The sequence below is a fragment of the Pangasianodon hypophthalmus genome, chromosome 26, assembly GCF_027358585.1.
Source record: "Pangasianodon hypophthalmus isolate fPanHyp1 chromosome 26, fPanHyp1.pri, whole genome shotgun sequence".
NCBI lineage: Eukaryota > Metazoa > Chordata > Actinopteri > Siluriformes > Pangasiidae > Pangasianodon > Pangasianodon hypophthalmus.
In genome coordinates this window covers 17,972,310-17,997,307 of record NC_069735.1, presented here as the reverse complement: position 1 = coordinate 17,997,307, position 24,998 = coordinate 17,972,310, and the positions used below count along the sequence as shown (strand labels likewise).

The 24,998-nt window shown below is 37.2% G+C and overlaps 1 protein-coding gene across 7 annotated transcripts; it reads left to right on the top strand.

The window, feature by feature from the left end:
• Positions 1-24,824, top strand: LOC113525651 (CMRF35-like molecule 5). 7 transcript variants are annotated; one of them, XM_053230194.1, is made up of 7 exons: positions 1-278; positions 18,741-19,064; positions 22,726-22,833; positions 22,907-22,954; positions 23,500-23,598; positions 24,054-24,085; positions 24,171-24,824. In XM_053230194.1, the coding sequence occupies exons 1-7, from the start codon at positions 239-241 to the stop codon at positions 24,363-24,365; spliced, it is 846 nt and encodes a 281-aa protein (XP_053086169.1). In that variant the 5' UTR covers positions 1-238; the 3' UTR covers positions 24,366-24,824. The 7 variants fall into 7 exon arrangements, with proteins under 7 accessions (XP_053086169.1, XP_053086166.1, XP_053086167.1 ...); XM_053230191.1 differs by lacking the exons at positions 18,741-19,064; positions 22,726-22,833; positions 22,907-22,954; ... (1 more) ...; positions 24,054-24,085; positions 24,171-24,824 and adding exons at positions 3,637-3,960; positions 4,917-5,021; positions 5,095-5,142; ... (1 more) ...; positions 6,241-6,272; positions 14,857-16,143 and having other exon boundaries at positions 6-278; XM_053230192.1 differs by lacking the exons at positions 18,741-19,064; positions 22,726-22,833; positions 22,907-22,954; ... (1 more) ...; positions 24,054-24,085; positions 24,171-24,824 and adding exons at positions 3,637-3,960; positions 4,920-5,021; positions 5,095-5,142; ... (1 more) ...; positions 6,241-6,272; positions 6,358-7,071 and having other exon boundaries at positions 10-278.
• The last annotated feature ends 174 nt before the right edge of the window (positions 24,825-24,998 follow it).

Genomic DNA, 24,998 nt, shown 5'->3' with positions numbered 1-24,998 from the left:
AGTGTCTCTTTAATTTGAAAACATGTCTAAGGCAACAACATTTGCTCAACATTTCTTGCAGGCTCAATCTTTCACACTTCCTGTGTGGTATGCAGTTTTTTTCTCACATCGGCTCAAAAGTGGAAGTGGACACGACATCGAGACACTGCACAGCGACAAAGACAGCGTGTAAGATAACTAACAACTTTTTAAAATTAGTTTTATTTTCTGAAGTGGCATTTGAGAGTTTGGACGTAGAATGACGATCCTCCTCATCTTCACCTTCTGCCTGATAATAGGTAAGTAACAGCACTTCAAAATAATCAGCTTTACACCACAGTGTGGTTGAATGCTCGAATATGATTGGTCAGAAGGTGTGCATTTGTAAACCCTCCCTGATTATGAGAAATATGAGGAGAGGGGTGGCACCGGCGCTCGACCACGCCTCCGCTTCTACAGCATTATTTTTAGCACAGGTTGTTTCAGCTGTAATATGAATGATAAGTTAATATTAATGTGGTCGCTCTCATACATTATACTTTGTAATCTCACCACCAGTAGAGCCTTGTAAGTGGTAATGTGCATGGACACCTCCACGAAAGTGTGCTGTTTGTTTGTTCTGTGAGAGCATGTAAAGCTCATAAAAAGCTACTTTAACTGCACTTTCACAGTCACAGGCCTGAGTGGCTGCTGGTTCTGTCCTACTGTGATGAACTTCAAACATTCATATATTTTGGACTGAAATTACATCACATCAAGTAGCTTAGCAACAAGCTAGCTGGCTAATGTTGATCTTAAAACAGTGATTATTATGGTCAATGTTATAGGTTTAACCAAGTACTATGTCTGTATATTCACTGATCTAAAGCCAATGCTGCTATAAAGACATTTAAAAGTAGAGAAGGGGAACTTTATACTGTTCACAGTGTGAGCGGCCATGTTGATTTGATGTCACTCCTTTAAAGGGGAAAGAACTAGTAGCTGAGGGGACTACCCCAAGTTGACGTGTTGAAATTTATAGTTGAGGGGGTGTTTTCGGTTGTAGGCAGGAAGTTTCAATTTCGCCTCAAACGCAGTACATGTGCAAACCTGTTACTGAAATCCATTTACCAGATTAAAGGAAGAGGAAAACCACTAATTCAAATGACAAATCAGAAATTTCACCATCAAAACCTTTTCAAACAGCATCTGACAACTATGTCATATTTTCCCAAAACTGTCAGCATCGCTTGACCAGCTCAGCAACTCAACCCTGTTATTAAGATTATAGCTACAAAGAATATTAATTTAAATAATTTCTTTATAAAAATGTGCTTGCATGATGTTGAAAACAGTGCATGGTTCCAAAGGGTCCTTTACTGAATAGTGGCTAATAGCCGGGATCTTTAACCCTGTAACAAACAGTGAAGACTATTGAGCTCAATAGTCTCAATTGATCTCATATTGATCTCAATATGCTTCAGTTGTACTCTAATGTACATGGTGGAAATGTCCCTGTTTCTATAGTAACAGCTCATACAGAGACTAATAATAAATAGATGCAAAAATGTGTTGTTTGACAAAGTAGATCAGAATCAATCATTTTATTTACCATATACATTTACGTGTATTATGTATAAATATGAAATTTTCTTGGTGTTTGGTTACAACATGATACATTCAACACAATTTCCAACACACACGCACACACAAAATTACCATCCTAATATCCAAATATTGCAAAAATCTTTTTTGTTAGGAGAGATTTATTTAACGTTTATGGAATGAGTCTCGGTTGTAAGCACTCTAAGTCTCGGTACTGCTTTCTGTTTTCTCTTTAAAATGACACGCTTCCTGTTTTTTTTTTTTTTTTTTTTTGTGTGTGTGTGTGTGTGTGTGTGTGTGTGTGTGCGTGTGTGTGTATGTGTGTATGTATATAGTTAGCACTGTTGCCTCGTACCTCCAGGGTTGGGGGTTCGAATCCCACCTCTGCCCTGTGTGCATGGAGTTTGTTCTCTCCATGCTTCGGAGGTCTCCTCCCCCATTCAAAAGGCATGTGTTGTAGGCTGATTGGCATCTCCAAATTGTCAATAGTGTGTGAATAGTTGTGTGAGTGTGTATGTGTGATTCTGCCCTGCAGTGGATTGGCACCCCGTCCAGGGTGTCTCCTGCCTTATGCCCCAAGTCCCCTGGTCCCCAAGGCTCCCGGTGACCCTGTGTAGGATAAGCGGTATATAGAATGGATGGATTTATATATATATGTATATGTATGAGAGTCAGTGGTGAGGAAATGACTGTTTATGGCAGCTATACTGTAGAGAACAGGAACTAACTTGTCTCTCAGATGTTCCACAACATTACATCTAATTTTGAACTGTTAAAATGCATGACTTGTTGTTCATTAATAAATTAAACAACTGTTAGTAAATGGCTGTGGCATAAGCAGAATTACACACTCCAGACTATGCGTGCTGTCCCCATCCAAGGTTTTACAGCACAGTCTGTTGTGTGTCATTCCTCATGGATCAGTGGCACATTAAATCTCTGCACTGATGCACATTTATCACAGAATGTAGATAGTTTCCAGTGTTTAATATATTCAGATGGATTCAGAGACTTCCTGATAAGGGACGGCCTTTGAACTAGATAAAGATATGTGTTTGTCACGCCCTGAGAAAAACAGGGAGAAATAATCACGAGTGATGCTGTGATATTTCCTCAGTGAGAACATTTACTCATATCTCTTATATTAAACACACTTAACAACTCACATTCACAACAAATCGGTTACAGTAGTGTATATAATTCCTTTGTGTTGCAAATATTAACCTATAACCATATGCAAAATTTCCCTGAAACATTTCTCATTCTCTTCCCCACTAACAGTAAATAAAATATTAATGCGGTTAAGTATACTCTCACAAAACTCATAACAGTTACGAAATAAACAATATGGAACATAATACAAAATAAATGTGCGCTGTTAAATTTTACACAGCCATGTGTTAGGCCCGGCCACAATGTGCTTCGCTCCTGTACACGCATTAACGCACTTAGTGAAACTTTACCTTTTCTTGTTCAACGATTACATACACATACTCAAACCCATTTTAGAAATGTATTATAATCATTCTAGTGATCTGATACCTGAGAAAAACAGGGAGAAATAATCGCGAGTTGTGATGTTTCCTCTCGCCTTAGAAAGTGAGTCGAGACATAAGCGGTCGATCCCAGACTAACGAATCAGGTCTCTTTTGCCGATCACCGCCTATTCGGGCTTCCTTGTAATAAGCACGACAAAATAAAACAATTAATTAAATGACGATTTCCCCATTCCATTTCCACCTCTTTCAAACACAATATTGAACAAAATTATGACCATATTAACTTTGTCTTAATGTTAAGGTCTGCTGGATAGTGTAATGAATACTATGAATACTACCCGTTACATGTTGAGTTTAAATAACACACACACACACACAGGTATGTAATTTGTAGCTACTTTTCAGACTTATTTTATTGAGCTGCATCTGTGTATATATTTTGTACCTGGCTCTTCTCTTTCACTTGTCACAATGTTTACACTTTAATATTCCTGGATACTGAGCTACATTTTGGTCTTATATGTTTCACCATCGTCCTGGATCATATTTCATTCCACTGTATTCTATTCTCCAGCTGATACTGATGCTGTAACTACAGTAACTGGATACAGAGGAAGATCAGTTCAGATTAAATGCCCCTACGAATCTGGATATGAAGAATACATAAAGTACCTCTGCAGAGGTGAATGTTCCATTTGGTATGGAACCACAGACATTCCTGTTGAATCTGGATCTGCTGCTAAAGACACCAGATTCTCTCTGTATGACGACACAACAGCCAAAGTCTTCACCGTCAACATCACTGATCTGAGACCAGAGGATACAGGCACTTACTGGTGTGCGATAGAGCGGACAGGGCTGGATATTTACACACAGATTCTACTGCTGGTGAAAACGGGTGAGTGTTACACAGAGGAGACTAAAAGAATCTCATATTAATTTGTTGATTATGAACATATTGTGATTGAGGCAGATCATTAAATCAGCATATACAATGTAGAATGGGCCTCATTCATCAAGTTGGAAACAAATTCATTTGAGAATCATTTACAGGAGAATTTCCATGAGAAATGTGATCATGAAAATCCATTTAGTTGGAAAAAGTGTATCCTCTGTTTCACTGCTGAGTTTGTGTAAATTTCCAAGTGAGAAGACTCACTAATGTGAGCCTCCAACCATCGTCTTCAAATCGTATACTTGTCCATGAGTTACTGCCATTTTATATACAATGTCAAGTTTAAATCACTTATTTCAATTACACACCAATTTTATAAATACTTGGTGAAAACCAGTTGCATCATATCAGTGACTTGAAAATAAGTGTGTCAGGGTGCAGAGACAGCTTCAGGTACATGCTTTATTCAAGAACAGCAGGCAAACAGATCCAAAACTATACACAAGAGCTTGGTCAAAAAACAGGAAAGAGTCAGGCAATGAACAAACTGACTTGAGTAGACAAAACCAGATTCCAAAAACCAGAGAATAAACAAGATTAAAAACCAGAATGTCATGCATGGAAATAACGAGGCTTGGTAGGAGGCACTTTTTCTCCATTTAGTCATCGTTTTCAGGTCTGTCCGAGCTTTTTTTATGGTACTTTGTGGGTGTGGCTAAAAGTAAAACAGCCGTACCCTGAAAGAAATTTGTAATTTATGGAGGATTGGCATTTATCAATGTGCACATGTGAGAAAATCAGCTAACATTTTATAAACCTGGCCTATGGAAGCATTTACACATAACTTTACTGAAAGATTGATAAATGAGGCTCATACTGTGGATCTTAAACCTAGAAAATATGAACTGTCTGGAAATGAGAAACTGGATTGTAGCTTGATTCTGTAACTATTCTCTCAGAAGAGCCTTCCATCAGTACTGTCTCACAGTCCACACACACCACACACTCCGCTTCAACACATATCGTGAGTCCATCAGTGCATGCTGAGACCACACATTCAACAAGTAAGAACTTTTTGCCTGACTTCTTCTGTATTACATTTCTGTCATGTTATTCATCATGTCTCACTTTTTCCAGCTAATCCATTAAATAGTGACCTCCAAACCATCGCTCCCTCACCCCATGGTATGTACACCCTCCATCCACACTGTAAAGGAGTTTGAGATAATTCTGACCAGGGCTAACACACCAACATTCACCTTCAGTGGATATCAAAAGAAGAAGGATAAATGCCTTGTGTCCATGATGTTTTTTTTTTTTTTAACCCACTCAGTTTTGACATGAAGGCTGCAGTTTGCAAGCTCAGTTTAACAGGAAGTACACATTTCGCAAAGCATTTCACACTTCTCTAACCGCACGGTCCAAGTTGCTTTCATGGTTCATTTCTCACATTATTAACGTCATTCACTGAAAACATGCTGTACATTGTATCATCATTTAATGATACTCATAATATAAAAACATGTTCTTTATGTATACAATTTATAGAAATATGTAGAAATCTAGTGACAGGTTGTCCAATCCCACATGGCCACCTTACCTGGATCCATCTCCTTCTACACTTCCTCACTATACACTCCATATATTATCTGTTACATGACAATTCTAATGTTTTGTATGGTGGTTTAAACATTTGTGTGTCTGTGTTAAACATTTATGTTCTGTACAGTTATTCCAGGAATAGCTATCTACATCATGATCAGTACAGGTGCAGTGTTGTTAACTGTTGGTGTGTTTATAGCAATCTACTGCAACATAAATCGTCAAGGTAAAACCCATTTTAAACGTATGTTTCTGAGTAATTTATGATGTTTTAACCTCATGATGGGCTGCTTTACTGTCACTGACACGTCCTTGTACCCAGCGTTATAAGACAACAGTTATTTACCTCTGGATCTTTTGTTAGCGATGTTATATACAGTGAAAGCTGGATGTGATGCTAGAGTCACTGCATGAATCTACAGTCTGGCCTAGAAAGAAATCAGCCATAGCTTCACTATATCATACAATTCTGTGTAATTTTCTCATGACTGTGTGAGTCAACACACCTGTAAATTAAAGCGGACGGTCTTTGTTATAATCTCAGTGCTTCATTTCAAATCCAGTATGATGAAGTACACAACAAAAAGAACAAAACGTCTCCCTGTTCCAATGCTCAGAGATTGCACTGTATATTATCTTTATATTACATTAAACTTTGTTGCCCTTCTCATCCCTCTGCAGGCTCTGAAACAGTGACACAATCTTCCAGAGAGGTACACGCCAATGATTTGCTTCAGTTCTTACTTTCACAAACACTTTACTTACAAACATTTTAATGATTTTTGTTTTCCATTTCAGCCAAATGGAGATTATGAAAATGACCAAAATTTACTTCCTCTTCAAGCAAAAGAAAAAGCCACTTTACCTGAATCTGTCTATCAGAGTCTGACCTTTACTAATAACCAATCAGACTCAGTCTACCAGAGTCTGACCTTTACTAATAACCAATCAGACTCAGTCTATCAGAGTCTGACCTGCACTAATAACCAATCAGACTCAGTCTATCAGAGTCTGACCTGCACTAATAACCAGTAAGAATCAGGACACCACTGTTCACCATCCAAGTGGACTAGGTTTAATGGTCACAGTGATTATTGTTTCCCCATTTTTTTTTTTTTTTTGCTTTTGAACTGTTTCAAAATGAACCTCTATTCCTTTCTTCAACTTGCAGTCATCATCATCACCATCATCATCATCATCATCAATTTTTCCCACACTAGCCATACATGTAATGATGCTGCACATAAAATCATTTTTTCACTGAACAACTTATCATTTGGTGTTTATCAAAAATCTTTGTTATTTATTTATTTTTCATTTATCATGTCTTCCACTTTTACAGTTAGCTTATTAATAAGCAAATAAAAAAAACCCAAAATACATGTAAGATATACACTTCATATATTTAACTCCAATGTCATTGTAACTAAGATTAAATAAGATTATGAATTCATCTTGTGTACCCATGACTCTAATTTCATTTTCATGAATAAAGCAGGAATTTGTCTTGAATTTCTCTTTTGACTCATATGTCTTTGGCAACTCTTATTAATGTATAATTTGTATTTTTACAGAAATGTTCATGTTTGGTCTGTTGGTTTCAGGAATAAGCACGTTGTCCATGTCCAAGCGGTGAAACTGGCCCTTAAACAAATACACCCTATTTGAACAGGTTCAAATCATATCTGGGATTTCTCGGATTTCTAAAATGTAATGACTCTATGTGCAATATTCTTCTTAAACCAAGTTCATTTTAACTGCCAGCAATAAAATCCCATCTAACTTGTAATTTAGTCCAAAAATTCACACCAGCCCTGTGTATTTTGTTTGAAAAGAAACACAAGGAGTGATGGATGCTTTGGGAAAGTTTTTAAAAATGCACTGGAAAGTAAATGAAAGAACACAATCTGACTGAATGAAGCTGACTGAATGTCCATATTCACATATTCACATAGCATTAGTGCAGTGTTAAAATAAGAAATATAGACACTCAGTCATCCTTAATCGACTCATCCACAAGAGATTCATCATAGAGGAGATGTGCAGATATTTTACTACAGACGCCACCCTGAGAAACAAACACTGTCTCAATAGAGAAGGTTTCAGGAAGTGTTTGGATCAGTTTCATATAGTCTGTATAACACCGCAAACTTTCCCAAGCCACTGTAGCAGAGTTTGCTGCCTCACATGGTGGGTGGAGACAGTTTGTCCCAGCAGGTGACTTCAGTGCAGGCTAACAAGCTTCTACTGGGCAGAGTCCCTGGAAATCACTTGCCAAAAACGCTGAGCAACTTCCAAATTGCTGGAATTTTTGGTTGGATTGCCAGTCCAGGTTAGTACATGGCAAGCTCTGCACCATTATGGTGAGTAAATAGTGACCTAAGATCATGACTGGCTAATTTTACTCAGCAAGTTCCATGCTTGCAAGTACGAAAAACTGTTAGGGCCTTTTCTGTTTTTGAGTTATTAAAGATAAGATATTTAAAGACCCTATTCGCATAATCCGCTGCAGTCTGCCTAATTTGAATATAATGCACATTCTTGTCCAACTGTATTGAAGCTGTTTAAACTTGTGTCCTAAAATGGGTTGAGGTTAGGATTACGGTCATGATCCACATGTAGCCTAGGATTAGGTTTAGTATTACAGTTAAGCTTAGGGTTAGGGTTAGGTTTATGGCTAGGATTCTGGGTATAGGCCTACGTCTAGTGGTTAGGGTTAGGGTTAGTGTTAGGTGTTTGGTTTAGGTTTAAGGATAAGATACTAGGGTTAAGGTTAGGGTTACTTTTTTTTTCTCACTGAGAAAAAAGTGACATTACAGTTTACATTGCAGTATGCAAGTCCACTTACTTGCATCCACTTAATTAGTTTAGCATTTGTTAATTAGTTTAGCATTTGTACAGCAACTGTGCTCAGCATTTCACACAAACACTTCCTGAGTGGTTTTCTTTCACCAGCTCAAAAGTGGAAGTGGACGCAGTGTTGCTTTCTACTTACACCCACAAACAGACACTGCACGGTCTCAAAGGCAGAGACTGTGAGTGTGTGTAAGATAACCAACAGAACATTTATTATTTTTAGTTTCTGAAGTTTGTGAGTCTGGATTTAGAATGAAGATCCTCCTCATCTTCACCTTCTGCCTGATTATAGGTGAGTAAAAGCACTTCAGAATGAATCATCAGTATCAGTGTTCAGTGTCAGTGTCACATTGAAGCTTTGCACTGATGGACATTTAGCACAGAACTTTTATAGCTAGTTTCCAGTGTTCAGTAGTGAAGTTCTAAGGGGTGCTGACACCTCCTGGTTATCTTCAAAAGCACACAGAGGAGGTTCCACATGAATGAGGAAACGTACAAGTTCAAGTGACCTACACATGGGAACATTATCTCTACTTATTTTCACTGTAAAATTGACTTTGAAGCATTTTTGTATCTGGATACTAGCTGAAAAACAGTCCTTAAGACACGTTATGTGTTTAAAGATCAGGGCTAATGCTTTATCAGTGCAGTCAGCCTGCAGCGTCACCTCTCTTGCTCCTGTGTTAAACACAAAATGCGAGTTTAGTATCTTCTATTGAGTATAGGCGAGAGCAGATAGCCCTGTTTTAGGACATGTATGATTTAGATTATTAGTGTTTGTTATTTAAGATATATCTGTATTGGTTACTGCAGATTATACCACATTAGATTCACATTTGTAGATACTTTTCAGACTTATTTTATTGAGCTGCATATATATATATGTATATATTTTGTACCTGGCTCTTCTCTTACACTTACACATTACACAATGTTTACACTTTAATATTCCTGGATACTGAGCTTCATTTTGGTCTTATATGTTTCACCATCGTCCTGGATCATATTTCATTCCACTGTATTCTATTCTCCAGCTGATACTGATGCTGTAACTACAGTAACTGGACACAGAGGAAGATCAGTTCAGATTAAATGCTCCTACGAATCTGGATATGAAGAATACAAAAAGTTTCTCTGCAGAGGTAAATGTTCCATTTGGCCTGGAACCAAAGACATTCCTGTTGAATCTGGATCTGCTGCTAAAGACACCAGATTCTCTCTGTATGACAACACAACAGCCAAAGTCTTCACCGTCACCATCACTGATCTGAGACCAGAGGATGAAGGCACTTACTGGTGTGTGATACAGCGGACAGGGCCTAATATCTACAGAGAGATTCTACTGCTGGTGAAAACGGGTGAGTTACACAGAGGAGACTAAAAGAATCTCATATTAATTTGTTGATTATGAAAATATTGTGATTGAGGCAGATTATTAAATCAGCGTGTACAACGTAGAATGGGCCTCATTTATCAAGTTGGAAAGAAACAAATTCATTTGAGAATCATTTACAGGAGAATTTCCATGAGAAATGTGTTCATGAAAATCCATTTAGTTGGGAAAACGTGTATCCTCCATTTCACTGCTGAGTTTGTGTAAATTTCCCAATGAGAAGACTCACTAATGTGAACCTTCAACCATCGTCTTCAAATCGTATACTTGTCCCTGAGTTACTGCCATTTTATGTACGGATTACAATGTCAAGTTTAAATCACTTACCAACCAGGCTTCTGGTTTGGGTAAACACTGGTGTGTCTGTCTAGTCTTTGGAATTATACTGCTGGACAATGCGAATTTGCACTCTGTATATGAGGATTATATAGCTCATGGCTGCCAGTCAATTTCCACATTGAGTTTAAAATGTTATTATTTGTTTTTAAAGCTTTGCATGGGCTCCACAGTACATATGTGATCACCTTACTCTGTACAGTGCCTCAAGATCTCGTCGATCATCAAGTCAATGATCATGTTCCAAAGCTAAACGTGACCGGGCTTTCTCAGTCCCAGGCTCTAGAATAGTCTCCCTTTTCATATAAGATCATCCTCCTCTAGTGCTTTGTTCAAATCCTCTTTGAAGACTCACTTTTTTCTTTATCTTTTTAATTCAGTCTGAGGCTGTAGAATTTCCGTTTGTCTTCTGGTATTTTGTATTGTTAAATGTTTTTGTGTATAGATCTGTTTTATACTATTGTACAGCACTTTGGTTTCAACTTCAGTTGTTTTTAAATGTGCTTTATAAATAAATAAACTAAACTATTTATTTCAATTACACAATAATTAAAAAAAATATTTTGTGAAAATCAGCTGCATCATATCAGTGACTTGAAAATAAGTGTGTCAGGGTGTAGAGACAGCTTCAGGTATATGCTTTATTAAAGAACATCAGGCAAACAGATCCAAAACTATACACAAGAGCTTGGTCAAAAAACAGGAAAGAGTCAGGCAATGAACAAACTGACTTGAGTAGACAAAACCAGATTCCAAAAACCAGAGAATAAACAATGTCATGCACGGAAATAACGAGGCTTGGTATGTTGGCCATGAAACACAGGACTATACCTCGCATCATGAGTCTGTTCGAGACTGGTTTTAATAGTGTGTATGTGTATGGCCCTGTGAAAATGTGCAGTGTTGTTTCATGCATACTAATGTATATTTGTTAAGAACAGACGCACATACCTACGTGTATTTTCTTCATATCCCCTGGTTTAAATGGGTCACTGTTTACTGTACTACAATTTGGTCATATTATGTTGTTAATTACATTTCCCAGAGTTCTCTGAGTTTTCCCACCAGACAAGTGGGAGTAATCCAGGTTGTTAACCAATGTAATCTTGAGTCATTTGAGTGACTGTTTGTTTCTATGATGTCATCTAGATTGGCCAACTAATCTGTCTGTAGATTCCCTGGATCGAGTGAGTTTGTGATTGAACTATTTTTTTTCTGACCATAAGTCGAGTGAAAATGTGATTTGGGAACAATCACAATGTGCACCAATGAAAAGGGGCCCCACCGTGGTTATACACGTGTGTAATTTGCGTGAGACTGGAATATAAATCTAACTGAACTGTTCTATTCAGTTTGTGAAAGCCTATGGGACACTGAAACATGAAACAGACTAAGAACTGTAATATCTGTGGATATTAATGTGGTACTATGATATGTGAATTTTGTATATTGTCAGTTACTCCAAGGTCAAGGTTGTTGTGGGCTCCTTTATTTTTTTTCTTTCCATTTGTGTTCAAGGATAGTTCCTGTAACTGTTTTTTTTTCAATAAGTCCTTTAGAATTTATTATTATTATTTTGTACCCAATACATTTATTTTGGTTAACATAATACCGTTATTGGTTTGTGAGAGTTCCAAACATAAGAGTGGGCCTTGTGTTGGGATTTATTTCTTTAATTAGGACGCAAGCACTGAAAGTGCGCAGGGCCCTATTGTTTTTCTAAGGATTATTATTATTATTATTATTATTATGATTATTGTTATAATTTTTTTTCAAGGTTCTCGGGGCTTTTGGGGCCCTTAACATGCTCAAAAACTCTCAAAATTTTGCAGACACATCCAAGTCGTCGGCAACTAGGCCCAGGTAAAGGGTAGCACATGGGCGTGGTGAGGGGGCTCTGCAGCACCCCCTTTTACATGGTGCATAAACTTGGTGCATACATCGTACATACTTGTAAAACTCAGTATACATATTGTTCTCATCAACCCGAACAACTTTCGAACTGACAATCATTAGCTCCGCCCACCAGGAAGTCGGCCATTTTGGATTTTGTGAAAAGTGCATATGGTGAACTTTTAAATGCTCCTCCCAGGGGATTCATGTGATTGTCACCAAACTCGGTCAACATTATGCCAAGACATTGAAGGTAAAATTTCGAATGGATTTTTGATATCTCGTATGGTTTCACCATGGCAAGGCAATAAATTTATGGTGAAAAAAGAGAAACAGGAAGTGTCTCAGGAAGTATCTTCTGCATGCATTGAGTAATTTAAATCAAACTAGAGCTGTATTTTTGGTCCCAGGGGCTGAGCACATGGTTGTGACTATTGTGAGGCTGATGTAAATTTGCTACAGGATTCTTGATATCGTAAATAATGTTGCCATGGTAACGCATCAAACTTTAATACTCTTTTCTTTGTATATTCGGGTGTTTTGAGGCTCTTAGCCTTGGTAAATATATTGTTCTCATCGAGCGGGACAGCTTTTAATATGACAGTCATTAGCTCCATCAAGACATTGAAGATGCTAAATTGTGAACGGATTTTTGATATCTTGAACGGTGTGGCGATGGCGAGGGATTAAATTAATGAAAAAAAGGGAAACAGGAAGAGTCTCATATCTTCTAAGTGCATTGTCTAATTTAGATCAAATTGGTGTTGTATGTTTGATTATGGGGGGTATGTTGCACCTCCTTAAATGCATGTGCCCACTACACATTACTTCACTACAATTAATTAATGGCTAATAAGGATAACAACATACATCTCTTATCTTCTTCATGCTTTCTTATCCTCTTCATGCATTATATCATCAAATATGAGCTGTATGTTCCTGTATTGACATGACAAAGGGATTCCTAAAGAAATCCATAAATGAATACATACAAGACTAGCCATTCAAATAAGGCAAAAGTAATTGCACCATAGTAATTACTGAGTTACTGTGTGTCTATGGTAGCCAACACGCTGCAATTGCTACGCTGTTTTACTAGAAGATTTAGCATATGTTATCATTTAGTCATCGTTTTCAGGTCTGTCTGAGCTTTTTTATGGTACTTTGTGGGTGTGGCAAAATGTAAAACAGCTGTACCATGAAGGCACTTTGTAATTTATGGAGGATTGGCATTTATCAATGTGCACATGTGAGAAAATCAGCTGACCTTTTATAAACCTGGCCTATGGAAGCATTTACACATAACTTTACTGAAAGATTGATAAATGAGGCTCAAAACCTGGAAAACGTGAACAGTCTGGTAGCTTGATTCTGTAACTATTCTCTCAGATGATCCTGTCATCAGTACTGTCTCACAGTCCACACACACCACACACTCCGCTTCAGCATATATCGTGAGTCCATCAGTGCATGCTGAGACCACACATTCAGCAAGAGGTAAGAACTTTTTGCCTGACTTCTTCTGTATTACATTTCTGTCATGTTATTCATCATGTCTCACTTTTTCCAGCTAATCCATTAAATGGTGTCCTCCAAACCATCGCTCCCTCACCCCATGGTATGTACACCATCCATCCACACTGTAAAGGAGTTTGAGATAATTCTGACCAGGGCTAACACACCAACATTCACCTTTGGTGGATGTCAAAAGAAGAAGGATAAATGCCTTGTGTCCATGATGTTTTTTTTTTTTTTTAACCCACTCAGTTTTGACATGAAGGCTGCAGTTTGCAAGCTCAGTTTAACAGGAAGTACACATTTCGCAAAGCATTTCACACTTCTCTAACCGCACGGTCCAAGTTGTTTTCATGGTTCATTTCTCACATTATTAACGTCGTTCACTGAAAACATGCTGTACATTGTATCATCATTTAATGATACTCATAATATAAAAACATGTTCTTTATGTATACAATTTATAGAAATATGTAGAAATCTAGTGACAGGTTGTCCAATCCCACATGGCCACCTTACCTGGATCCATCTCCTTCTACACTTCCTCACTATACACTCCATATATTATCTGTTACATGACAATTCTAATGTTTTGTACGGTGGTTTAAACATTTGTGTGTCTGTGTTAAACATTTATGTTCTGTACAGATATTCCAGGAATAGCTATCTACATCATGATCAGTACAGGTGCAGTGTTGTTAACTGTTGGTGTGATTATAGTAATCTACTACAAAATTAATCGTCAAGGTAAAACCCATTTTAAACGTAATAATAATTCTGTGTATTTTTCTCATGACTGTGTGGTGCTGTTGCACTCAGTTCCACAAACATCCAAAATAATCTGCTTTAAGAGATTTGTTAACAACAGGGACAGGGCTTAGCCCTGCTAGCACATTTTTTTCAGCTGCTTATACATAAACTAATGAGGCAATGACACAATGTATTTTTAGCCTTAAATAAAGGGATTTTTGCTTAGAACATTCTAAGGTTCACACAATATAATGGAGAACACCTGTAAATTAAAGCGGACGGTCTTTGTTATAATCTCAGTGCTTCATTTCAAATCCAGTATGATGAAGTACACAACCAAAAGAACAAAACGTGTCAATGTTGCAATGCTCAGAGATTGCATTGTATATTATCTTTATATTACATTAAACTTTGTTGCCCTTCTCATCCCTCTGCAGGCTCTGAAACAGTGGCACAATCTTCCAGAGAGGTACACGCCAATGATTTGCTTCAGTTCTTACTTTCACAAACACTTTACTTACAAACATTTTAATGATTTTTGTTTTATATTTCAGACAAATGGAGATCATGAAAATGACCAGAATTTACTTCCTCTTCAAGCAAAAGAAAAAGCCACTTTACCTGAATCTGTCTATCAGAGTCTGACCTTTACTAATAACCAATCAGACTCAGTCTATCAGAGTCTGACCTTTACTAATAACCAATCAGACTCAGTCTATCAGAGTCTGACCTGCACTAATAACCAATCAGACTCAGTCTATCAGAGTCTGACCTGCACTAATAACCAGTAAGATACAGGACACCACTGTTCACCATCCAAGTGGACTAGGTTTAATGTTCACAGTGATTACTGTTTCCCCATTGTTGTTTTTTTTTAATTTTTTTTATTTTTTTGACTTTTTGCCTGGCTTGTGATTTACATGTTTGCTCTTTGTTTTTGAACTGTTTCTAAATGAACTTCTATTCCTTTCTTCAACTTGCAACTTATCATCATCATCATTCTTTCCCACACTAGCCATGCATGTAATGAGGCTGTACATAAAATCATTTTTTCACTGAACAAATCATTTATAATTGAGTTTGTCAAAAAGTTTTATTTATTTATTTTTCATCATTCCTTCTGCTTTTAGAATTACAAATAAAAAACCCAAAAATACATGTAAGATATACACTTCATATATTTAACTCCAATGTCATTGTAACTAAGATTAAATAAGATTATAAATTCATCTTGTGTTCCCATGACTCTAATTTCATTTTCATAAATAATGCAGGAATTTGTCTTGCATTTCTCTTTTTTGACTCATATGTCTTTGGCAACTCTTATTAATGTATAATTTGTTCTGTTGGTTTCAGGAATAAGCACGTTGTCCATGTCCAAGCGGTGAAACTGTCCCTTAAACAAATACACCCTATTTGAACAGGTTCAAATGATATCTGGGATTTCTCGGATTTCTAAACTATAATGACTCTATGCGCAATATTCTTCTTAAACCAAGTTGATTTTAACTGCCAGCCACCCTGAGAAACAAACAAACTCAATAGGGAAGGTTTCAGGAAGTGTTTCGATCAGTTTCATGTGGTCTGTAGGCACAATAATGAACACTGGTATGACTACTGCTGGTTAAAATGTGGTTAATGCTTACAATTTTTATCATAATTGTGTACTGAAAAAATAAGAGAGTATACCTTTTTATTTTCCTCATGTCATTCTCAAGTTCTAGTCTTAAAATTACCAAGCAAATCCAGTATTACACCTCAATATTACTCCTGAACTGACTTAGAATATAGCTTCAAAAATGCTAAAGGCGTCACTGTAAAATCTAATACAATTCTCACAATCAGCTGTGCTTATGCACAGTAAGCAGACATCAGGATAATATAAAGATTAAGATTGATTTAAAAAATAAGAATTACATAACCAATTATCAGCCAACAAAAGCATTGATATTTCACCCAGTAGATTTCTGACTGACATGAAACTCCATAATCCGTTAACTAATCCCAATTCTGATATCGCGAATCTCGTAATATTTTGAATAAGTTATATAATATAAAATACATTGAAAAGCATTCATAGCACTCCCTTAACTTTAAGAAGGAAAGCCTCTGTAAAGCATACTGTAACGAAGCATTAAGCCACATTACCCAAGTACATAACTTTCAGTAATACTACTAATTATATTCATTAAAACAATTACACTCACAAGGTTAGAGTGCCACATCACCATCACATATCTATCATAGTCATATATCATAGTAATCTACCATAGTAATGTATCAATGTCTGGGAAGCATGCATAGGAGAAACGTTTTTTGCGCTAAGCGGAATCATTACAGTATTTCTAATAATCAAATATGATCAGAACACATCTCCATATCATACTCACAATCTGATGTCTAACCCCAGGCTTACAGAGATGTGAGTTAGAAAAGCCTCTCTCCATGACTAGTTCTGCCTCTGAGGGCCGGTGTGTATCGCAGTGCTGCAGGCCGCCTGGGCCTCACACATCCCTCTGCTCTCCCACACACACACACACACACACACACACACACACACACACACACCCTCCTGCTTCTTGTGTCCGTTTCACTCACCTCCTTTACAGTGAAAACCCCATCTCTTTATACCTGTTACTTCCTCTCATCTCATGACCATATTTGATGTGGTTTCGAACAGTTCCACAGAATAAGGTAATGTCCAGGACAAACTTGGCGTATTGCAAAGTGTTTACTGGCTGCTGAATCATCACAGGGAAACTCTGAAGTCTCTATCCATGCAACAAGATCCATGTTCATGTCCTTCTTTTGCTCCTTCTAAAGGTACGGCTCAGGAACTAGCCATGTGGTTTCTTTGCGTCAAGGTCAGACCAGGGACAGCTGCACAGGAATCTGTGGCCTAGGCCCTGGCTCTTCACTGGTCTCCTGGTTTTACAAAATGGAAAAAAGTTTTACAAATGGAAAGTACATTAATTAGTGAACTCAGAACTTTACAATATATGAGTACGAGAAGGTGTTTTTCTCAGAGAAGCATCATAAGCATCTACAATCCTGTCAAAGTCTTCCTCTTTCTGCCTCTCTTAAAGTACGTTTGTATTCTTTCTTGGAGAACACTGCAGTGTTCACCCATGGTTTGTTCCTGTTTCACAGCTTGTCCTCTAGAGGGCAGTAGGGGCCTTCTGTCACACACTATTAAACAGTGACAGGAAGCTGTTCATCTAATGTGTGGTGAAACACTTCGCTTCACTAAACACTCCAGTTGATCCTGGAGTACATCTAGTTCACTCAAATAAAAATATGTAGAACACTGATATTAAAAGTTGTTACATTTACATAAGCAAAAACCTATTGTGTACTCTAACTCACAGACTGAGAAAAAAACAAGTGACATTACAGTTCACATTGCAGTGTGCAAGTCCACTGATTATTAGTTTAGCATTTGTACAGCAGCTGTGCTCAGCATTTCACACAAACACTTCCTGAGTGGTTTTCTTTCACCAGCTCAAAAGTGGAAGTGGACGCAGTGTTGCTTTCTACTTCCACCCACAAACAGACACTTCACAGTCACAAAGGCAGAGACCGTGAGAGCGTGTAAGATAACCAACAGAACATTTATTATTTTTATTTTCTGAAGTGATGTTTGTGAGTCTGGATTTAGAATGAAGATCTTCCTCATCTTCACCTTCTGCCTGATTATAGGTGAGTAAAAGCACTTCAGAATGAATCATCAGTATCAGTGTTCAGTGTCAGAGTCACACTGAAGCTTTGCACTGATGGACATTTAGCACAGAACTTTTATAGCTAGTTTCCAGTGTTCAGTAGTGAAGTTCTAAGGGGTGCTGAGACCTCCTGGTTATCTTCAAAAGCACACAGAGGAGGTTCCACTTCACTTACTGCATGAGGAAATGTACAAGTTCAAGTGACCTACACATGGGAACATTATCTCTACTTATTTTCACTGTAAAATTGACTTTGAAGCGTTTTTGTATCTGTATACTAGCTGAAAAACAGTCCTTAACTACACGTTATGTGTTTAAAGATCAGGGCTAATGCTTTATCAGTGCAGTCAGCCTGCAGCGTCACCTCTCTTGCTCCTGTGTTAAACACAAAATGCGAGTTTAGTATCTTCTATTGAGTATAGGCGAGAGCAGATAGCCCTGTTTTAGGAAATGTATGATTTAGATTATTAGTGTTTGTTATTTAAGATATATCTGTATTGGTTATTGCAGATTATACCACATTAGATTCACATTTGTAGATACTTTTCAGACTTATTTTATTGAGTTGCATCTGTGTATATATTTTGTACCTGGCTCTTCTCTTACACTTGTCACAATGTTTACACTTTAATATTCCTGGATACTGAGCTACATTTTGGTCTTATATGTTTCACCATCTTCCTGGATCATATCTCATTCCACTGTATTCTATTCTCCAGCTGATACTGATGCTGCAACTACAGTAACTGGACACAGAGGAAGATCAGTTCAGATTAAATGCCCCTACGAATCTGGATATGAAGAATACAAAAAGTATCTCTGCAGAGGTGATTGTTCCATTTGGCCTGGAAGCAACGACATTCCTGTTGAATCTGGATCTGCTGCTAAAGACACCAGATTCTCTCTGTATGACGACACAACAGCCAAAGTCTTCACCGTCAACATCACTGATCTGAGACCAGAGGATGAAGGCACTTACTGGTGTGTGATACAGCGGACAGGGCCTAATATCTACAGAGAGATTCTACTGCTGGTGAAAACGGGTGAGTGTTACACAGAGGAGACTAAAAGAATCTCATATTAATTTGTTGATTATGAAAATATTGTGATTGAGGCAGATTATTAAATCAGCGTGTACAACGTAGAATGGGACTCATTTATCAAGTTGGAAAGAAACAAATTCATTTGAGAATCATTTACAGGAGAATTTCCATGAGAAATGTGATCATGAAAATCCACTTAGTTGGGAAAACGTGTATCCTCCATTTCACTGCTGAGTTTGTGTAAATTTCCCAATGAGAAGACTCACTAATGTGAACCTTCATCCATCGGCTTCAAATCGTATACTTGTCCCTGAGTTACTGCCATTTTATGTACGGATTACAATGTCAAGTTTAAATCACTTACCAACCAGGCTTCTGGTTTGGGTAAACACCGGTGTGTCTGTCTAGTCTTTGGAATTATACTGCTGGACAATGCGAATTTGCACTCTGTATATGAGGATTATATAGCTCATGGCTGCCAGTCAATTTCCACATTGAGTTTAAAATGTTATTATTTGTTTTTAAAGCTTTGCATGGGCTCCACAGTACATATGTGATCACCTTACTCTGTACAGTGCCTCAAGATCTCGTCGATCATCAAGTCAATGATCATGTTCCAAAGCTAAACGTGACCGGGCTTTCTCGGTCCCAGGCTCTAGAATAGTCTCCCTTTTCGTATAAGATCATCCTCCTCTAGTGCTTTGTTCAAATCCTCTTTGAAGACTCACTTTTTTCTTTATCTTTTTAATTCAGTCTGAGGCTGTAGAATTTCCATTTGTCTTCTGGTATTTTGTATTGTTAAATGTTTTTGTGTATAGATCTGTTTTATACTATTTTACAGCACTTTGGTTTCAACTTCAGTTGTTTTTAAATGTGCTTTATAAATAAATAAACTAAACTATTTATTTCAATTACACAATAATTAAAAAAAAATATTGTGTGAAAATCAGCTGCATCATATCAGTGACTTGAAAATAAGTGTGTCAGGGTGTAGAGACAGCTTCAGGTACATGCTTTATTAAAGAACATCAGGCAAACAGATCCAAAACTATACACAAGAGCTTGGTCAAAAAACAGGAAAGAGTCAGGCAATGAACAAACTGACTTGAGTAGACAAAACCAGATTCCAAAAACCAGAGAATAAACAATGTCATGCACGGAAATAACGAGGCTTGGTATGTTGGCCATGAAACACAGGACTATACCTCGCATCATGAGTCTGTTCGAGACTGGTTTTAATAGTGTGTATGTGTATGGCCCTGTGAAAATGTGCAGTGTTGTTTCATGCATACTAATGTATATTTGTTAAGAACAGACGCACATACCTACGTGTATTTTCTTCATATCCCCTGGTTTAAATGGGTCACTGTTTACTGTAATTTGGTCATATTATGTTGTTAATTACATTTCCCAGAGTTCTCTGAGTTTTCCCACCAGACAAGTGGGAGTAATCCAGGTTGTTAACCAATGTAATCTTGAGTCATTTGAGTGACTGTTTGTTTCTATGATGTCATCTAGATTGGCCAACTAATCTGTCTGTAGATTCCCTGGATCGAGTGAGTTTGTGATTGAACTATTTTTTTTCTGACCATAAGTCGAGTGAAAATGTGATTTGGGAACAATCACAATGTGCACCAATGAAAAGGGGCCCCACCGTGGTTATACACGTGTGTAATTTGCGTGAGACTGGAATATAAATCTAACTGAACTGTTCTATTCAGTTTTTGAAAGCCTATGGGACACTGAAACATGAAACAGACTAAGAACTGTAATATCTGTGGATATTAATGTGGTACTATGATATGTGAATTTTGTATATTGTCAGTTACTCCAAGGTCAAGGTTGTCGTGGGCTCCTTTATTTTTTTTCTTTCCATTTGTGTTCAAGGATAGTTCCTGTAACTGTTTTTTTTCAATAAGTCCTTTAGAGTTTATTATTATTATTTTGTACCCAATACATTTATTTTGGTTAACATAATACCGTTATTGGTTTGTGAGAGTTCCAAACATAAGAGTGGGCCTTGTGTTGGGATTTATTTCTTTAATTAGGACGCAAGCACTGAAAGTGCGCAGGGCCCTATTGTTTTTCTAAGGATTATTATTATTATTATTATTATTATTATTATTATTATGATTATTGTTATAATTTTTTTCAAGGTTCTCGGGGCTTTTGGGGCCCTTAACATGCTCAAAAACTCTCAAAATTTTGCAGACACATCCAAGTCGTCGGCAACTAGGCCCAGGTAAAGGGTAGCACATGGGCGTGGTGAGGGGGCTCTGCAGCACCCCCTTTTACATGGTGCATAAACTTGGTGCATACATCGTACATACTTGTAAAACTCAGTATACATATTGTTCTCATCAACCCGAACAACTTTCGAACTTACAATCATTAGCTCCGCCCACCAGGAAGTCGGCCATTTTGGATTTTGTGAAAAGTGCATATGGTGAACTTTTAAATGCTCCTCCCAGGGGATTCATGTGATTGTCACCAAACTTGGTCAACATTATGCCAAGACATTGAAGGTAAAATTTCGAATGGATTTTTGATATCTCGTATGGTTTCACCATGGCAAGGCAATAAATTTATGGTGAAAAAAGAGAAACAGGAAGTGTCTCAGGAAGTATCTTCTGCATGCATTGAGTAATTTAAATCAAACTAGAGCTGTATTTTTGGTCCCAGGGGCTGAGCACATGGTTGTGACTATTGTGAGGCTGATGTAAATTTGCTACAGGATTCTTGATATCGTAAATAATGTTGCCATGGTAACGCATCAAACTTTAATACTCTTTTCTTTGTATATTCGGGTGTTTTGAGGCTCTTAGCCTTGGTAAATATATTGTTCTCATCGAGCGGGACAGCTTTTAATATGACAGTCATTAGCTCCATCAAGACATTGAAGATGCTAAATTGTGAACGGATTTTTGATATCTTGAACGGTGTGGCGATGGCGAGGGATTAAATTAATGAAAAAAAGGGAAACAGGAAGAGTCTCATATCTTCTAAGTGCATTGTCTAATTTAGATCAAATTGGTGTTGTATGTTTGATTATGGGGGGTATGTTGCACCTCCTTAAATGCATGTGCCCACTACACATTACTTCACTACAATTAATTAATGGCTAATAAGGATAACAACATACATCTCTTATCTTCTTCATGCTTTCTTATCCTCTTCATGCATTATATCACCAAATATGAGCTGTATGTTCCTGTATTGACATGACAAAGGGATTCCTAAAGAAATCCATAAATGAATACATACAAGACTAGCCATTCAAATAAGGCAAAAGTAATTGCACCATAGTAATTACTGAGTTACTGTGTGTCTATGGTAGCCAACACGCTGCAATTGCTAAGCTGTTTTACTAGAAGATTTAGCATATGTTATCATTTAGTCATCGTTTTCAGGTCTGTCTGAGCTTTTTTATGGTACTTTGTGGGTGTGGCAAAATGTAAAACAGCTGTACCATGAAGGCACTTTGTAATTTATGGAGGATTGGCATTTATCAATGTGCACATGTGAGAAAATCAGCTGACCTTTTATAAACCTGGCCTATGGAAGCATTTACACATAACTTTACTGAAAGACTGATAAATGAGGCTCAAAACCTGGAAAACGTGAACAGTCTGGTAGCTTGATTCTGTAACTATTCTCTCAGATGATCCTGTCATCAGTACTGTCTCACAGTCCACACACACCACACACTCCGCTTCAGCATATATCGTGAGTCCATCAGTGCATGCTGAGACCACACATTCAGCAAGAGGTAAGAACTTTTTGCCTGACTTCTTCTGTATTACATTTCTGTCATGTTATTCATCATGTCTCACTTTTTCCAGCTAATCCATTAAATGGTGTCCTCCAAACCATCGCTCTCTCACCCCATGGTATGTACACCATCCATCCACACTGTAAAGGAGTTTGAGATAATTCTGACCAGGGCTAACACACCAACATTCACTTTTGGTGGATGTCAAAAGAAGAAGGATAAATGCTTTGTGTCCATGATGTTTTTTTTTTTTTTTAACCCACTCAGTTTTGACATGAAGGCTGCAGTTTGCAAGCTCAGTTTAATAGGAAGTACACATTTCGCAAAGCATTTCACACTTCTCTAACCGCATGGTCCAAGTTGTTTTCATGGTTCATTTCTCACATTATTAACGTCATTCACTGAAAACATGCTGTACATTGTATCATCATTTAATGATACTCATAATATAAAAACATGTTCTTTATGTATACAATTTATAGAAATATGTAGAAATCTAGTGACAGGTTGTCCAATCCCACATGGCCACCTTACCTGGATCCATCTCCTTCTACACTTCCTCACTATACACTCTATATATTTCCTGTTACATGACAATTCTAATGTTTTGTACGGTGGTTTAAACATTTGTGTGTCTGTGTTAAACATTTATGTTCTGTACAGTTATTCCAGGAATAGCTATCTACATCATGATCAGTACAGGTGCAGTGTTGTTAACTGGTGGTGTGATTATAGCAATCTACTGCAACATAAATCGTCAAGGTAAAACCCATTTTAAACGTATGTTTCTGAGTAATTTATGATGTTTTAACCTCATGATGGGCTGCTTTACTGTCACTGACACGTCCTTGTACCCAATGTTAAACACGAACAGTTATTTACCTCTGGATCTTTTGTTAGCGGTGTTATATACAGTGAAAGCTGGATGTGATGCTAGAGTCACTGCATGAATCTACAGTCTGGCCTAGAAAGAAATCAGCCATAGCTTCACTATATCATACAATTCTGTGTAATTTTCTCATGACTGTGTGAGTCAACACACCTGTAAATTAAAGCGGACGGTCTTTGTTATAATCTCAGTGCTTCATTTCAAATCCAGTATGATGAAGTACACAACCAAAAGAACAAAACGTGTCAATGTTGCAATGCTCAGAGATTGCACTGTATATTATCTTTATATTACATTAAAATTTGTTGCCCTTCTCATCCCTCTGCAGGCTCTGAAACAGTGGCTCAATCTTCCAGAGAGGTACACGCCAATGATTTGCTTCAGTTCTTACTTTCACAAACACTTTACTTACAAACATTTTAATGATTTTTGTTTTATATTTCAGACAAATGGAGATCATGAAAATGACCAGAATTTACTTCCTCTTCAAGCAAAAGAAAAAGCCACTTTACCTGAATCTGTCTATCAGAGTCTGACCTTTACTAATAACCAATCAGACTCAGTCTATCAGAGTCTGACCTTTACTAATAACCAATCAGACTCAGTCTATCAGAGTCTGACCTGCACTAATAACCAGTAAGAATCAGGACACCACTGTTCACCATCCAAGTGGACTAGGTTTAATGTTCACAGTGATTACTGTTTCCCCATTGTTGTTTTTTTTAAATTTTTTTTATTTTTTTGACTTTTTGCCTGGCTTGTGATTTACATGTTTGCTCTTTGTTTTTGAACTGTTTCTAAATGAACCTCTATTCCTTTCTTCAACTTGCAACTTATCATCATCATCATCATCATCATCATTCTTTCCCACACTAGCCATGCATGTAATGAGGCTGTACATAAAATCATTTTTTCACTGAACAAATCATTTATAATTGAGTTTGTCAAAAAGTTTTATTTATTTATTTTTCATCATTCCTTCTGCTTTTAGAATTACAAATAAAAAACCCAAAAATACATGTAAGATATACACTTCATATATTTAACTCCAATGTCATTGTAACTAAGATTAAATAAGATTATAAATTCATCTTGCGTACCCATGACTCTAATTTCATTTTCATAAATAATGCAGGAGTTTGTCTTGCATTTCTCTTTTTTGACTCATATGTCTTATTAATGTATAATTTGTTCTGTTGGTTTCAGGAATAAGCACGTTGTCCATGTCCAAGCGGTGAAACTGTCCCTTAAATAAATACACCCTATTTGAACA

Coding starts and splice junctions, on each gene's coding strand:
- LOC113525651 (XM_034300313.2), top strand. CDS start 8,668: ATGAAGATCCTCCTCATCTTCACCTTCTGCCTGATTATAG. Junction 8,708..9,449: donor CACCTTCTGCCTGATTATAG/GTGAGTAAAAGC, acceptor TCTATTCTCCAG/CTGATACTGATGCTGTAACT. Junction 13,656..14,200: donor CATCGCTCCCTCACCCCATG/GTATGTACACCA, acceptor TGTTCTGTACAG/ATATTCCAGGAATAGCTATC.